The sequence below is a fragment of the Pundamilia nyererei genome, unplaced genomic scaffold, assembly GCF_000239375.1.
Source record: "Pundamilia nyererei isolate P.nyererei 1_Seehausen unplaced genomic scaffold, PunNye1.0 scaffold00112, whole genome shotgun sequence".
NCBI classification, from domain to species: domain Eukaryota; kingdom Metazoa; phylum Chordata; class Actinopteri; order Cichliformes; family Cichlidae; genus Pundamilia; species Pundamilia nyererei.
The window spans coordinates 1,575,120-1,590,377 of NW_005187513.1; the positions used below are offsets into that span (position 1 = coordinate 1,575,120).

At 38.6% G+C, this 15,258-nt stretch overlaps 1 protein-coding gene across 3 annotated transcripts in view; it reads left to right on the top strand.

The window, feature by feature from the left end:
• The first annotated feature begins 494 nt into the window (after nt 1-494).
• Nucleotides 495-15,258, top strand: part of znf280d (zinc finger protein 280D) — an 18,116-nt gene continuing 3,352 nt past the window's right edge. Inside the window, exons 1-17 of one of the 3 annotated variants that reach the window (XM_005741643.1) lie at nt 495-675; nt 3,784-3,908; nt 4,999-5,207; nt 5,310-5,409; nt 5,531-5,752; nt 6,304-6,378; nt 6,480-6,586; nt 6,743-6,930; nt 10,146-10,303; nt 10,396-10,496; nt 10,587-10,733; nt 11,168-11,302; nt 11,390-11,619; nt 12,890-13,030; nt 13,144-13,212; nt 13,296-13,411; nt 13,503-13,527. In XM_005741643.1, the coding sequence (XP_005741700.1) occupies nt 3,791-3,908; nt 4,999-5,207; nt 5,310-5,409; nt 5,531-5,752; nt 6,304-6,378; nt 6,480-6,586; nt 6,743-6,930; nt 10,146-10,303; nt 10,396-10,496; nt 10,587-10,733; nt 11,168-11,302; nt 11,390-11,619; nt 12,890-13,030; nt 13,144-13,212; nt 13,296-13,411; nt 13,503-13,527 (2,141 nt within the window). In that variant the 5' untranslated portion in view covers nt 495-675; nt 3,784-3,790. The remainder of the gene's footprint in view (nt 676-3,783; nt 3,909-4,998; nt 5,208-5,309; nt 5,410-5,530; nt 5,753-6,303; nt 6,379-6,479; nt 6,587-6,742; nt 6,931-10,145; nt 10,304-10,395; nt 10,497-10,586; nt 10,734-11,167; nt 11,303-11,389; nt 11,620-12,889; nt 13,031-13,143; nt 13,213-13,295; nt 13,412-13,502; nt 13,528-15,258) is intronic. The other 2 variants (XM_005741644.1, XM_005741645.1) reach the window with 2 other exon arrangements.

Here is a 15,258-nt window from a genome sequence, read left to right on the forward strand (position 1 = left end):
AACCATGTGAGGGATATTTTCTTACCACACATTGGGAAACGTAGCTACAGCTGAGCATTGCTTAATCCCACAGCCTGCTTGAGTATAGTTGCTGACCATGTCTATGTACCGATTTTTTGACGGCTGCTTCCAGGAGGATAACACGCCAATATGGACCACAATCACTGAGGAATGTTTCCTGCACCTTGTTGACCTCATGGCACGAAGATTTAAGGGTCTTTTAATGTCATCTGACATCATTTACTGTGTATATTTTTCACTTTAGTTTTTACCTCATTAAGATATTTGTCTTGTCATGTTGCATAGGAATTTCCTAAATGTGAGACAAAGTATATGTTGTTTTATTTTAATTATCTACACATCCCTTGATTACTTAGAAATATATCTAAAAGTAATGACTGAATAAAAATGCAGACCTAAACAAATGTTTATTTAATGTGTGCAAATGTGTCTTGCTGAGCTGGTTATTCCTTTGCAGGTGGAGAGAACCGATGGCGAGACCAGGAAGCAGTACATCACTGAAAGGAAGTTCCCAGCGAGGAGCACCGGGTATTGGTCCGCACACGCCGAGCTTTTCCGCCGCCTTTGGGCAGCGATACATCCCTTGGTGTGTGTGATGTGCACCCGCTCTTTCTGAAATCCGCCGTCCTCAGCTCAAGGACTGTGCCGAAACTGGTATGTAGACACAGCTTTTCCCCTAAACTGCGAGCTGGCAGTGAAAGAGTTGTGTTTAAGCACACGTCCTACCGGTGCAGGCTTTGTCCCAGAAAATGTGTGCATGCTAACCGATTCTGGCTAATGTTATGAGGCTTTGCTCGATGACCGGTTACTCTTGCAAAATAATGATACAATGATCTGACAGTACACTGTGCCGCAGCTCTAAAATCTGATTTTGCATTTAATGCTCTAATATTGTGGCAGACTGCAGCGGCCGAAGAGCAGGAGCAGCACTAGAAAACTGGACCTTAGCATTAGCTCTGCCGCTAGTGAAAAGAGACATTAACGTCAAACAGCGCTGCTCGCTATGAGGGAGCTAGGCTAACATGACGTTAGCTGTTCTGTTGTTGAATGTAGCACACAATAATGTCTTCATTTACTCTACCTGTTTTCATGTGTTTATGAAATGTGCACTGAGGTGAGCTCGCTTAAAATTAAAGACCTTTGTGCATTTGTGCATGCAATTTCAGTTAGTTGTTTGTCGCTATAAAAGCGTTCAGGCCCAAATAAGTAATGCATTAAAACGCGAGGCATTAGTATGACTATTATACAATAGAAACTGAGCACAGCTACACCAGCAGGCAGTGTTGTCACCGCCTTAACGTCAATTACACAGCTTTGTAAAACCTTCAGTTTATAAAAGCTCCTTTTAGGGTCTCCACTACACAAAAAACCAAAGCACTGAGACCCAGTTTAAATCCTGTTCACCAATAATCACTGTAAATAATCAGGGGTTTGTACTGTAGGGTAAAAAAACGGTAATGGTACCCACTAATGAGATTTTTCCAGATTGAAAATAACCTGAAGCATGTTTAAAAATTTGTTTTTTTGTTGTTGTTTTTTTAAAGTCATGTATTCAAAGCAAAAATAAATAAATAAAAATCTAAACAAACTGGCCAAACATTGTGCGCCATGAAGTGAAAGTGATGCCATTAGGGCTGCAGCTATTGATTACTTTCAGAATGGAGTAGTATATCGATTATTCCATCAATTAATCAAGTAATCGAATAAGGAATACTTTTGTATTATTAATGAGAAATAATAAATATCAAAAAGATTTAAAAAAATTCACGTCTTACCTTTACTCTGTCTTCTTAGAAGGCTTTCTAAAATTAATAGGAGGCAAGTTTTAATGCAGCTGAAAAAAGACATGATGTTGCAGATGTTAATTCATATTAATAATAATTCTGTGTCTGACCTAACAACCCTCAGGTCAGTGGCTCAGAGTTTAATCGCCCTTTTACATTTTAATTGGCTTGTGAAGAAAGCTTTTATTTTTAAACATTAATGCAATTTAATGAATAAAATATTTTATATTATTTCACTTTTAGTCTGAAAAATGTTATGAAAGCCTTGGAATAAGTATGGTCTCGTGCACCCCATACCCCCCTTTAGACTCACCCCTGTTTGCTGCAGGTATTGCTTCCATGTAAAAAAGAAAAAGAAAAAAAAAGCTGTATAATTTAACCAGTCTTGTATCACAGACTAACTAACTCACTAAGTTAACAGTTTATCTGCATATTTTAATACTTCTGGAGATTTATTGTAGAAATAAGCGGCGGTGGATGGATAAGCTACAAAGTTTGCTTTTCTTCACGTCCGGTGTCAAATGACTAATCACATACTGTATAATATTTAGGTACCTGTGTTTATGCGCCAGTGGCTGGTTCAAATTATGGCATCGGCCCCTTATTGTGGCACCCTCAGATGCGATGAAATGCCATGCAATTTGAGGGCTGGATCAAATTGTGACATCAGCCTCTAACTGTGGCACCCATGGTGGAGGCTTACCATGTCATTTAGGGGTGATGCCATGGCTGCTTAGACTAATACCTCAATCTGTTGCGGTGTTTGGGGTGATGCTGTAGCATATGGAGATGATTCCGTGGCATTTTGGGGTGGTGCCGCACACTGCCAAGGCATTTGGAGAGGATAAGTCAGAATTGTTTAAAACCAAACCAGATCAAGTCATTTGTCTGAACTATGTTATTTTCTTTGATTCGTGATTTGGGTGTTTTCTTAGCTTTTTGTTTGATTGCTGTTAAATTGAAGTATTGAGCTAGTTTGTTGATCAGGTCCTTACGAAAGAGGATTAGGGCCACTGGGGGAAAAAAGTGGGCACGTCTTTTTTTTTTCTTTTTTTTCTTCTTCTTTTCCTGAATTCGGTGAAAAAAGTCAGAATTCTGACTTTTCTGACTCATTCCAAACCATGGCCAACCTAAAAACATTTCCAGACAACCACTATACATTGTGACATTCCAGTATTTCAAAAAAGCCACAGTAAAGACATTATTAAAAAAAACAAAAACACACACCCACACAGCTGTGGCAGCTCAGCTGTTTGGACGAGGTATGTAATGGCACTGTCTCAAAAAGCCGGGATAGGTCGTGGCATCACCCTTAAAACGCTGTGGCATAACCCCAAGATGCCATGTCAAATGGTAGCATCTGAGTATACCACCAGTTTATAATCAATTTCTAATCTAAATTCAAGGAAATCAGTTTGAATACACAAAGTCTCTTCTTATTAAGTTTAAGAAATCTAGCTACTTAACATGTTGAGTAATCGATTATCAGTTCTACTAAAAGCAGCCCCACTCCAGCTAGTAAAGCCCTCATCAGGGGTCATTTATTTTATGCTCAGCTTGTTTATTCTTGTAGAACCGAGTGCTGACCAGCTGTATGCCAAATGCAGATTTTGCAGTTTTTTTGGTGCAGACTCAGGCACCGGATGCTCAGATTGCACACCTGAATCGAATTTCTCCCAGTAACCCGTTTTCCATGCATTTGCTGCAGCGATTCCTATCGTTACTTTTTTAATAGGCATAATCAGAAAAAGTAATCACAGGTAAAGATCAAATGCCTGTTTCGACAGTTTATCGTGAAATACTTTGGGAACACCATTTTTGTTTGTTTTTTTCTTTCAATAATTAGATCATCCAAGGATCTGTACCTAAGTGGGCCACCATCAGTGATATCTGTGTTTCTTATTTCATCTCAAAGTGGCTGATGGGAGATACGTGTGTTGTTTGCTGAAGCAGTAACTTTAATGTTTTTCTGTTGTAGGTCCACAATGTCTGAACTTTTTATGGAGTGTGTAGAGGAGGAGCTGGAGCCGTGGCAGAAACAAGTTCCTGAAGTTCACTTGATAGAAGATGATGACGATGAGCCCATCTTTGTTGGAGTGCTCTGTATGTTACACCACATTTTTAGAAATATAAAAACGTCTTATTTTATTGTTAAAACTTTAATGGCACCAATGAATGTATAATAATACAAAAACAGACTAGATTCCTCCACCAAAGCTGAAATTTCCCTGGAGAGCTTCCCTGTGCCCAGATCCAGATTAGTTTGTTAAATATTCGGGAACATCCACACAGTATCGCCCAGTTCTTAATATGCACTTGTAAATATAGGATAACTAAATGTCCACTTTTAACCATTTGGAGACAGGATAAAAGTCCTTTCAAAGAAATTCCTGGCACCAGATCAAATATTGTCTCTGACATGTAGAGCTGTTTGTCCTGCTAGATTGTTTTAGTTTACTCTATAGTACTCATTTATGCCATCAGGCATACAAGATTCATAGTTTTTTTTAAATAATTGGGTCGTGTTTTCTGGAAAGAGACGGTGACAATGTCTGTAAATTTTTGCCTCAGTACGCCACCCTGTACACCATCTAGTGAAGTTATGAGGAAGTAAATGTGTCATTGACAAAGCCTACAATGGAAAAAAAAAGCTGTCACGAATAGATGCAGTTCTTTGACTCGTGATCTGAAGCATATCACATCATCTGTCAAACATGATGGTGGTAATGTTATGGCTGCCACGTATGACTGCCAGTAGAACTGAGTCGATGGGGTTTGTTGATGATGTTACTGCAGATTGAAGTAGCAGGATAAATTGTTGAACTGTGTACAGGGTTATACTCTCTGCTCAGATTCACCCACATACTGCGGAACTGATTGGATAGTGCATTATAAACTGTAGGCAGAGAAACCCACAAACTGCAAGTTGTACCAAACACAGTTCGGATGTATAAATGTCCCTATATTGTCCCAGCATCCAGAGGAGAAATAGTGTACATTTAATTTTCTGTAACTCGCTATTTTTAGTCAATTGCAGCTCATTACAGAAGTTGTTTTTCTAGGGTTTTTACTTGTTGTCCAGCAAGTTGCACATATTGCCTGCTAAAATTCTAAGTTTTCAATGCTTTGACTTTGTTTCTGGTTGTTGTTGTTGTTGAATTGCCTATTTTTGCCCCCCTTAATGTTCTCACAGCGAATAACCAGAAGGATGGAAAGCCTTCTAACCCTCCGACTCCTCAAAGGAAAAGTGCAGCGAAACAAGAAGTAAAGTGCCCCCCTCCTCAGCCTGCTGTGGTCCCCTCACCAATAGTGCTGCCATTGAATATACCTGGGAAAACAAAGAGTATTGTACCAACCAGTCTGACAACAATAACTCCACAGCCTGTTATTGTCAATAATCAGGTATTTTTGCATTTAAGTGTTTCTAAATACCAAAAAACTAAATGATAAGAGCAGGCAGAAGGAACAGAAGCTGATAAGGGTGATTTTTGTTTGTTTTTTCAGGGCTTTATTGTCACTTCTCCACAGTTAACAAATAGCAGTGACTTTATTGCCTCTTTTGGGGCCGCGTATCCCCCAAGACCATCAATTACAATCATTCCAGGTAAATCTCAGTTTAATATAGTAATCCTTTTGTGAGTAAATCTTCATTGCATTACATTTTGTTTGTTTATTTTCTTTAGTTTGAGTCTTGCAATGCCAAGTGCGTATCCTGTTGCTTACAGCTGGTCAGCAGCAGATTTTTCAGCAGGTCTCTCCAGCCACAGTCATACCTGGCGCTGTCCACAGGCCACAGGTGCAACAAATTAGCAACAATGTTGTGACACTGTCAAATGTCCAGAGTCCTGCTGTATACTCAACACAGCCTAGTCAGCTTCAACCAAACAGATCCACCTCACAACCTCTTCAGACCTTTTCTATGTCTGCAAAGGACACCAATAGCAGAGGTAACGCTCTAAAAGTTAGCTATTTTGCTTTTCCTGATTTTTTTTTTTTCTGCCACGTGTACATGTTTTGTAGTGGTGGTTCCTCATATTAAACACAGCCAAAGTTTCAGATAATGAGGTCCGTATTTGTGCAAATAGTCTTTATTAGTCAAAAGCTCTAGCTCACACCTTAATGAAGAGCAGTGAAATAGAAAAAAGTCAACTTTAAGGGGGGAGGAGGTTAAAATGTATTGGTTCAGAAAGCGCAGGAATTGTTGGATTATTTTGATCTATGAATCATGTGAAGCTACTCTTGTAGAACTTAGAACATATAACTTTTATTGTCAGTATACAGTTGCTTGCACAGTGAAATTAAGTAGCAAGACCACAAAGATGAAAAAGTAAAGAAAACAATATACCTCTTCAGAACCTCTTGCTGTGTATACCTCTAGTGTATGTTTATTGTAGAGTCTAGGGATAAAAATGTGGAACTGTGACAAAAAAAAAACTGTGTTTTTAGCCTCAGGCAGCTCAATTATCTCAATTGTCACTTGTTTTACATTTCGGTACAGATCAGAGCTTACTGAAACGAGGACTGGCACCACAGGAAATGGACAACGTAGCAAAAAAATCAAAGCCTGACTTGTGTAAGTTTTATTGACAATTTTTTTTTTTTAAACTCAAAAAGATTCTAATCCAAGTTCCTGCTGTATTTTATTAAGTTTAACCTTCAGTTCCTTTTCTGTAGCACCACAAAAAGTAGTCATCAGAGTGGAAAATGGCATGGTAAAGAGAAAGTGTCCCAATTGTCAAGAAGAAATTCTCACAGAGGAAGCTCTAAAATATCACATGATGGTGAGTAAAACTCTGGTAAGAATATGTTATTGTCAAATGGGATTATATGAAATAATTATATAAAATAATGTTTTTAAAAGCCCGTCAGTTTTAGCAAACAATCATTCGTGTGTTGGTTTCCATGAAACATTAATATGTTTAATCCGTTTATGTCAGAACTGCCGTGCCAACGGAGGAAGCACAGCTCCAGCGGCCCTGAACACGAACTCAAACAAGCGCATCATGCTGGTCGCAGATTTCTATTACGGTAACTTTGAGGGAGACGTGCAAAAGAAGGAGGCACAGAAGACCAACACCACCTTTAAGTGCCAGAGCTGCCTAAAAGTTCTCAAGAATAATATCAGGTAGGAAAATTTGCTTTCATTCTTAAGTAGATAGCCATAATTTTTCTTTATGAATTGTCATTTTTCCCACAAAGAGTGCAGACTTCTTGCTGATTTCAGCATTTTGCCTTTGTAAGTTTGAATTATTTACATTATTTTATTGGTTCCTATTGGCTGGCACCACATGTAAAACAACAGGACGCAAATACACAGTAATTAAAGCATAATGAATGGTGCACATCCATAAATGTCAGCAATGACTTCGGCCACTTGCGCAAGTTACATGAAAAGCTCTACAAAGATTCCCCAAAAGTCTAAATCAGACCTCACTCCTTGATTGGTACATATGCCACTATATTAATATGCATAATATCCTCCTGAGAACTGAGGAAATAGATTTTATGATTTCCTGCCTCTTTCGAGCTCAAAGAAGCCACCCAAACATATGAGATATCGTTGGAAAGGCCAGCATGTCCTCTGTGAGCACATCGGCACCTAGTAAGGGTAGCTCAAACAAGTCATAAGATATAGAAAGAAAACAAATGTCCAAAATAGAGGAAAAAATGAATAGGCTGGGTCTCAGGAGGATATAATGTACTATATATTTACAAATATTGGTTTGTTTTTATGTGTGTTTCCTTGTCACTAAATAGAAATTAACCAGCATATATTTGCTCCAAATATCCATTAGATTGGGTCGTCGTGTTATTGTTTTATAGTAGTAATTGGGCTTCCTGCTTTAAGGAAGTCTGAGCAGCTCGGCTTACAGGTGGCTGCTCACCTCATAACCAGGCTAATCGCTTTCTGCTGGGGAACATCTGATTGTATTACAGTAATAAATAGGCAGGTTGGTCTAGTAGTAATTATTCAACTTTAGTATTCTGTTTTGCTCAGTAATAGGAAGGCGTACGGATACTGATCTAAACTCCAATAGTATTGTTAATTTGTGGGAATTATATTTTGAAATCAACATTCCCTTCATGAAGGGGAGTAAAGGCAAAACCATCGGCCTTTTGCAACTCTAACATGGATTTGAATAAAGTATTAGTGAATATTTATGGTGTTTATAGACAGTGCTGTAGTGTTTGGCTTGTTTTGTCTACACACATAATGTTCAAAAACCAACCGAAGTTTTCAAGGACTTTGTGTCCAGTGCCAATAAAACAAAAGAGAGGATGGGGAGGGAGGTTATCTGCCTCTGCCCTAACTGCAGCTTTTGTCTCAGATGGATGACAGTATCTGACCATTTTCCCTCATGGGCGTAGAGATGAAAAATGACTGCTAGTTTAGGTGGCGTAAGAAGTGCTCCTTTGATTAAATAACTTTGCTTCAGAACAGTGGGGCAAAAAAAGCTTCTGTAAGCTGCTTTTAATGGGAGAACACATTTGTACTGCAACCACACTCTCACAGCGGAGGTCAGAGTTCAGCCACATAAAAATTTCTATTAGGGGAGCTGAGGTAGCAGAATGTGCAGGCTGAAAAATGGGCCATGCCTCGTCAGGGCAGCAGTGGCAGGTAGCTGAGGAGGTGCTCAGTGCAGCCGTGGGGCACTGTATCATTAAGCAAAACAAAAATCTTTGTGTAATTGCTGATATTATAGCAGCCATTATACATGCTTAGAAAGTGAAGCGCGAGCAGAGCGCTTCATTCATCTTAAAAACCTTTGGGACCTGGATCCGGTGCATGTACACAGGCCATGAATATTTAATTTTTCCCCCACAAAGCTAAAGTTGATGCTGTTTTAGTGCACCTATTTTCTCTTTAAAGATAAATCGTGATCAAATTTGTTCAAGTCCGCACTTGTGTATTTATTTATTCAACCTTGAGCTGTTTGTGCTGACCAAACGCAAACATTGTTATGATGAATGACTGGAAGGGCTGTGTGGAAAATACACTTAAATGTAAAGTAATAGCTCACCTAATAGTTTCTGGCTTATAAATTAATTCTTTAATGTAGCAGCTTTGAAAATGTAGGGCTTAGACAACCAGCAGTATACAGATGTTCAGTAAGTTCAGTTAGCATGCACTGTAGCTGATCTCAACAGGTTTAAGCTGATCTTTAACTATTCAACAAATATATAAGTGGCCTGCCAAAATGTTCAATCAGTAGTACCAACACTAATATCTTGAAAATATATTTTTGTTATGGGTTAAATTTAACCAATTTAAATACATTTAAAACAGGGTTAATAATGAGCAAAAACTGAACTGTAAAGTCAGAACACCTGTTCATCATATAAAGTATATTTGTGAACAATTATAGAAACACTTCCTTACGTTTATAACCTGAAATGAACTTTTTTTAAAATAAATTAAAAAAAAATGTTACTCTTAGTTTACTCACTCCACCTTTTGTTTCTTAGGATTCAGGATTCAATATTACAGGTGCAACAAATATAATAAGACATGAATGGGGGGGGGAAAAGTTTGACTAATGTTTTCATATAATTTAAAGTATGAAAAGCAATTATTAGGATTAATTTTGCATTCCAGCAGCAGGTGGTCTGGGCTAGAATGAATAAATACGGGTAAATACTTTCTAAGGTTTCAATCACACAGGGCTAGAGACCAGTTGGCAACCTCCAGTAACTTGGTAACAACTGGATGATGAGTGGTTGCTTGAGGTTGCTGGCTGTTGCTAGGAGATATCAGTTGTAATGATATGATGCTACACTGAAAGCCTCATTGTGATTTCTTTGGTAATGAGCAGATTAACAAAAGTCACAAAAGTCATGTCTGCAAACACTCAGCAACTACTCACTGATCTGTAACAAAGATGAAAACACGATGAAAACCAGAAACGGCCGTTTGCCTTATGAGCACAGTTGTGCCTCGACTCTAAAACCAAAAGGTTTCAAAACTTTTTCGATGAAGGCGATTGCTCTTTCTAGCCTGCTTCATGCTTTTCAAAGGTTCAGTTCCACTCTGCAAATAATTAGTGTTTGCAGACAAGCTAGCATCTTTTATGGGCAAGCGATGCTAGCAACCAAAGCAATCACTAAGAATACATCTTTGTGACCAACTATTTGCGAACCAGTTGGGAACACCGATTTTTCTTAGCAACCTGTTCTGAGTGGTCTCTAGGTCTTTACTGAGGCCTGAATCGTCAGTTCAAATAAACGCCAGCAGTCTGTTCTTGATAACAGTTAAAAGCTGGCTAATTGTTCAAAGGCTGCCACATGCTAACGAGTTGGTTGACATTTCCGTGCTCTGTGTGTTTCCATTCTTCGCTGCAGGTTCATGAACCATATGAAACACCACTTGGAGCTGGAAAAGCAGAACAGCGAGAGCTGGGAAAGCCACACAACCTGCCACCACTGCTACCGACAGTACATGACCCCGTTCCAGCTGCAGTGCCACATTGAGAGTGCTCACAGCCCAATTGAATCCTCAAGTATAACACGATGATTCATGAAGCTCATTCTGGCTTTTTGGTTAGAAATTTATTTTCCATATCTGATTTTATTCTATTTTTTTCCCTTTTAGCCAATTGCAAGATATGTGAGCTGGCGTTTGAATCAGAGCAGGTGCTTCTAGAGCACATGAAGGGAAACCACAAACCTGGGGAAATGCCTTATGTGTGCCAGGTCTGCATTCATCTTAGGGTTACAGTTTCTTTTAATGTGTGCAGAGAATCGGTGGCCAGTACTGAATTTGTGGTTTTACTGCTTCCACAGGTTTGCAATTACAGGTCTTCCTTCTTCTCTGATTTGGAGACACATTTCAGGAGCGTCCACGAAAACACAAAAGACCTGCTGTGTCCCTTCTGTCTCAAAGTTCTTAGAACTAGTCATATATACATGCAGCACTACATGAAACATCAGGTATGAAGCTAAGTTCACCCTCAGTTTGAAAGCCTTTCAGAAACAGATGTCAGTTTTAACTGCCGCAGTGCAAAATACAGTTTAGTGAATTCAGATTTTCTCCAGGAAATTTTAAACATTTACAGGCTTGGAGTTGTTTTTGGTTCCTGCCATTACCTCCAAGTTTGAATTGATTTAGGTGTCTGCCGAGCACACAAGTGTAATACATAAAAGCTTCCACAATAAAACCTGCTTCTCTTGCCCTACAAAGCAATAAATTTGGTCGAATTAGAACCAAAAAAAATTAATTGCCACTCTATTAATAGAAGTGAAATTAGTCTATTTCGTACTTGTTACACTCTTTCAGCGAATCCAAATGAAACATATCAGCTATTAGCCTCCCATAGAACCACTTATTAATCACATTTTTTGTGTTTCTGCCCCCCCCATTTCAGAAAAAAAAGATCCATCGCTGTGGAAAATGTAGACTGAATTTTCTCACCTACAAGGAGAAAGTGGAGCACAGGACTCATGTCCACAAGACTTTTAGGAAGCCTAAAGCCCTGGAGGGCCTTCCTCCTGGTACAAAGGTCTGAGGCAGTCATAATAAGATCTGTGCTATTATGTTAAATGTTAAAGAAATATAAATTTGATCCAGTGTTGTGTTCTCACTGCAGGTGACCATTAGAGCTTCCCTCACAGGAAAGTCACCTGCACTGCCGGTGTCCCCTAAGCAACCTGGTTTTGTCGTCAGTACAGAAAGTCTGAGTGTGAATCATCCAATAAAACCTCATGTTACTGTATCTAAGTCTAAACCAACCACCTCAGAAACAGGAAAGGCAAAGATGCCTCAGAGCAAGAAGCAAAACCCTCAGTCCAAGCACAACCTGGCACTCAGGAATCTCAGGTTGGCAACTTTTTCACACAGCACTCAGGAGCAGACTCTAAAGATGTGCAGCATGTAAACATCAGTGAAGATCAATTTAGATTTCAGAGTGTTCTTTTTTAAAACTTCACTTGGTATGATAACATTAGAACTGCCACGAAGGTTCAGCCATTTCTTCATATCTGAAACTCAAGCTATTCAGGTCCTCTGGATTTCGCTCTTTATTTGCTTGGATTAGTTCACACTCTGGACTCTTGGCTCATTTCAGCTTCAGCTACGCGGCTTCGCACAGCCAACAGCCTGATCAATATCTCAGCAGTCCTTATTATAAAACTTTTCACAGAAAAAGCCATCACAGACTTTCTTATTTCAGGATTTAATGTGACCCATGTCTACCTGTTGTAGCTGTGTGTTGTCACCAGGGGGCGGTGTCAGATGTGTAAAAAAAAAAAAAAACATCTGCTAATGTTGGCTGTTGTTCCTCCTCTGCTTGTGGACTGCTATTCGTTTTCTTGTTAAAGACAGCTTTTTCCAACCAATCAGTTTTTGACATTTTCATGGCATCATTGCATCAATCGCTCTAGTTGTAGTTGTCTCTTGTTGGATTACTTGTTCCTGCGTTCCACTGTAGGTGGTGTAAATAAATACATTTGGACTCTTTTAAACTATTGTGAAGTCGCAAACGTTGAGCCCTTAATACAATTTGAGCTGATGCAAATTTATTAAGAAGTTAAATATCAAGACCCTTTAAAATGACTGTAGTCTTTAAATAAATTAAATGTTTACACTGCAGTCTTCACTAAAGTGCAGATCATTTATCTTAATGACACAATGGGTCTTTTGCATGTGGTTAAAATTGCACCACAACCACTAACATGGAGCCCCACCTCTTGGGTATCCAAGGCAGGGTGGGAGCAAATTAATGGAGGTTATTAAAGCCCCGCAGTACACAAAATAAATGAACGTATTTCCAATTAATTTTCTGGACACTCTTCATTAGGCTGAGTAAAAATAACATGGAGTATAGCAGGATTTCTGTCTTTAAAAAAAATTAATGTGTGTGTGTGATATTTGGCTAATTAGGCTCAGTAATCAACAGCGATTTGCTGGCTTCAGTCACATTATTTGGGCTTTTAAGCAGATCAGACATAAGATGATGTAGTGGTACAACAAGTCGGACTGTACAATTAGAAACCTACAGACCTCTCAGCAGACAATTAACGCATCATACTAATGAGAAATTCAAATCATCATTAACAGTATCTTAAAGTGTTACATTTTGTGTTTTCAGTGCTAGCGGAGGGATTTACACATGCATCGAATGCAACGCACACGTGGACGACTTTTTCTCTCATTTCCCAATGGTTTCCAGTTGCGGCGCATGCAAATATCGCACAAGTTGCAAAGTTTCTATCGGGAATCATATGATAAGGTCAGCAAGACCCTGATTTCCATTGATATTTGAGTGACTTTTAGCATCTGCTGACTTTTTTTTATGACAAAACTTTCTTTCTTTCTTTTTAAAAAATAAAAATAAAAAATCAGATTTCACAGCACCATCACCAAGAACAGATTTTTGAAAATGGATCACAAGAAAAATTCATTGGCCTCAAAGTAAGAGTACTTCTCAAGTTATACTTTCACTTGGCAGTAAATCTGAGTTAAAATAGTAATAAAATTTCTTCTTCTGTTTTCAGGTTCACGTTGGTTTGTCTCAACTGTGACCTTCTCGTCGATGCATCACGTGGCGACCTGATGACCAAACATTTAAACGATCGGCCGAATCACGTATGCAAAGTCATAGCTGAGAAAGGTTTGTGTTTGTCTTTCACTACCGCTGGAGTCATGGCCAGTGTTTAGTTTCACACGTTGCTTGAAAAAGTTGTTTCTTGTTTTTAACCCAGCAGATATGAAAGCCAAAGATCGTGTGTGAGTAGAAACCGCTCCCAACATTTACATGTTGTGATTTGTAGTGAATCTCTGAAACACACTGAAGACCTAAAGAAAATGCACTAAATACTTAAAGGGGCACTCTTTTCAATTTATAGTTTGCTTTCATGAAGTTGAACAACTTGCAACAGACTTTAACAGATTGAAATATAGTCAAAATAGAGACATAACAGAGATTGAGATATCTGTATATCATACACCTCGATTAACTCCAGCGTCTGCAAAGGTAGAATCTCTTATATTCTGTTATTCAGTCCTGTTATACTTTATACAAAACTGAAATAACCTCACAATTACATGAATCGTGGACAATAGTAACTGACTTGCTGTGGAGAATAATTCAGGGCTGAATATGTGTCTGTGTAGATGTTATCAAAGAGGTTAGGGGAAAAAGAGGTTTGTTAGAACTTTTTACCGTCATAAACAACATCAATTCATCCAGATTTGTGAATGTGATAACTTCAGAACAAAGTGATGTAGGATCTTCAAATTGATACCACAGGTGTAGTTACTAAAACTCTCAGACAACTTTGAAGCTCTTTAAACTCATAGTTAGCGTCAGAGGTCAAATTTTCTGAAACTCTTGCAAATACGATGCGATAATCTGCTAGGAGGCAGAGGGATACCACTGGCCACCATCAGCATTTTTTATTGTGTCTGCAGTATTTGGCCTGCATGTGGTCATTTTATTTGAGACAATAACCTTCAGTAACCTTACAGTGTTATAACTGGTTACATTGCAGCTTATGTAATATCCCTCTCAACTAGTTGCACCAGATGGTTGAGTTTGGTTCATTCAGACGTTTCTTCCTGTCATCAAGTACTTCCTCAAAATAAGTCTTTTGACTGCTAAATTTTATAGTTAACATTTTAATATTTACACTGGACCTTAATTTGATACATTTTGTATTTACTGTCTTTTGCTTCTGAAGTTACATTGTGTGTGAAATGGAGTCTACACACACAATCCACGCTCTCTATAGTGAATGTTTGCAGGTGCATCTTTGAGGATGGAATTAGCAGAAAGATATACGATACAAATGCATTGGATTTTTGTGAGATAGAAAAAATATGTGAAGTTTAAAATTTATAAATTACTTATTTGGAAGTGTGTGTAAGTAATTTTCAAATAATCAAAACTTGACACATGATACTCATTAAAACCAAAAACTACTGTTTGTGAGGACTGTATACATGACTCTGACTCTTTTCACAGCATTAGTCTTTTTTTCCCCAAACCTGAAAAAACTTGGTAGATGCAGCAATTTAAAAAAATAAAATAAAATCCTGCAATTTACACTTCTTCCACTAATGCACAGTCCAGAGCGGCTGTTTCATGGGACCGACAGGCGTTACTGAGGTCTTACAGTAGGCCAGGTCACTGATGAGGACAGTGTAGCAAATTAAGGCCTAAAACCGAACCAACATGCTCCGTCTTGTGATTTGTGACTAATAAACATGTGGACGTAGGAGTGCCCCTTTAAGATGACTTAGTAAAACATTAAGAGGCAAATTTATTATTAATAAGTGTGTCATATCTATAGATAATAGGGGTGCAACAATACTCGTATCGACATTGAACCGTTCAATACAGTGCTTTCGGTTCGGTACACATACAGTGGGGCAAAAAAGTATTTAGTCAGCCACCGATTGTGCAAGTTCCCCCACCTAAAATGATGACAGAGGTCAGTAATTTGCACCAGAGGTACA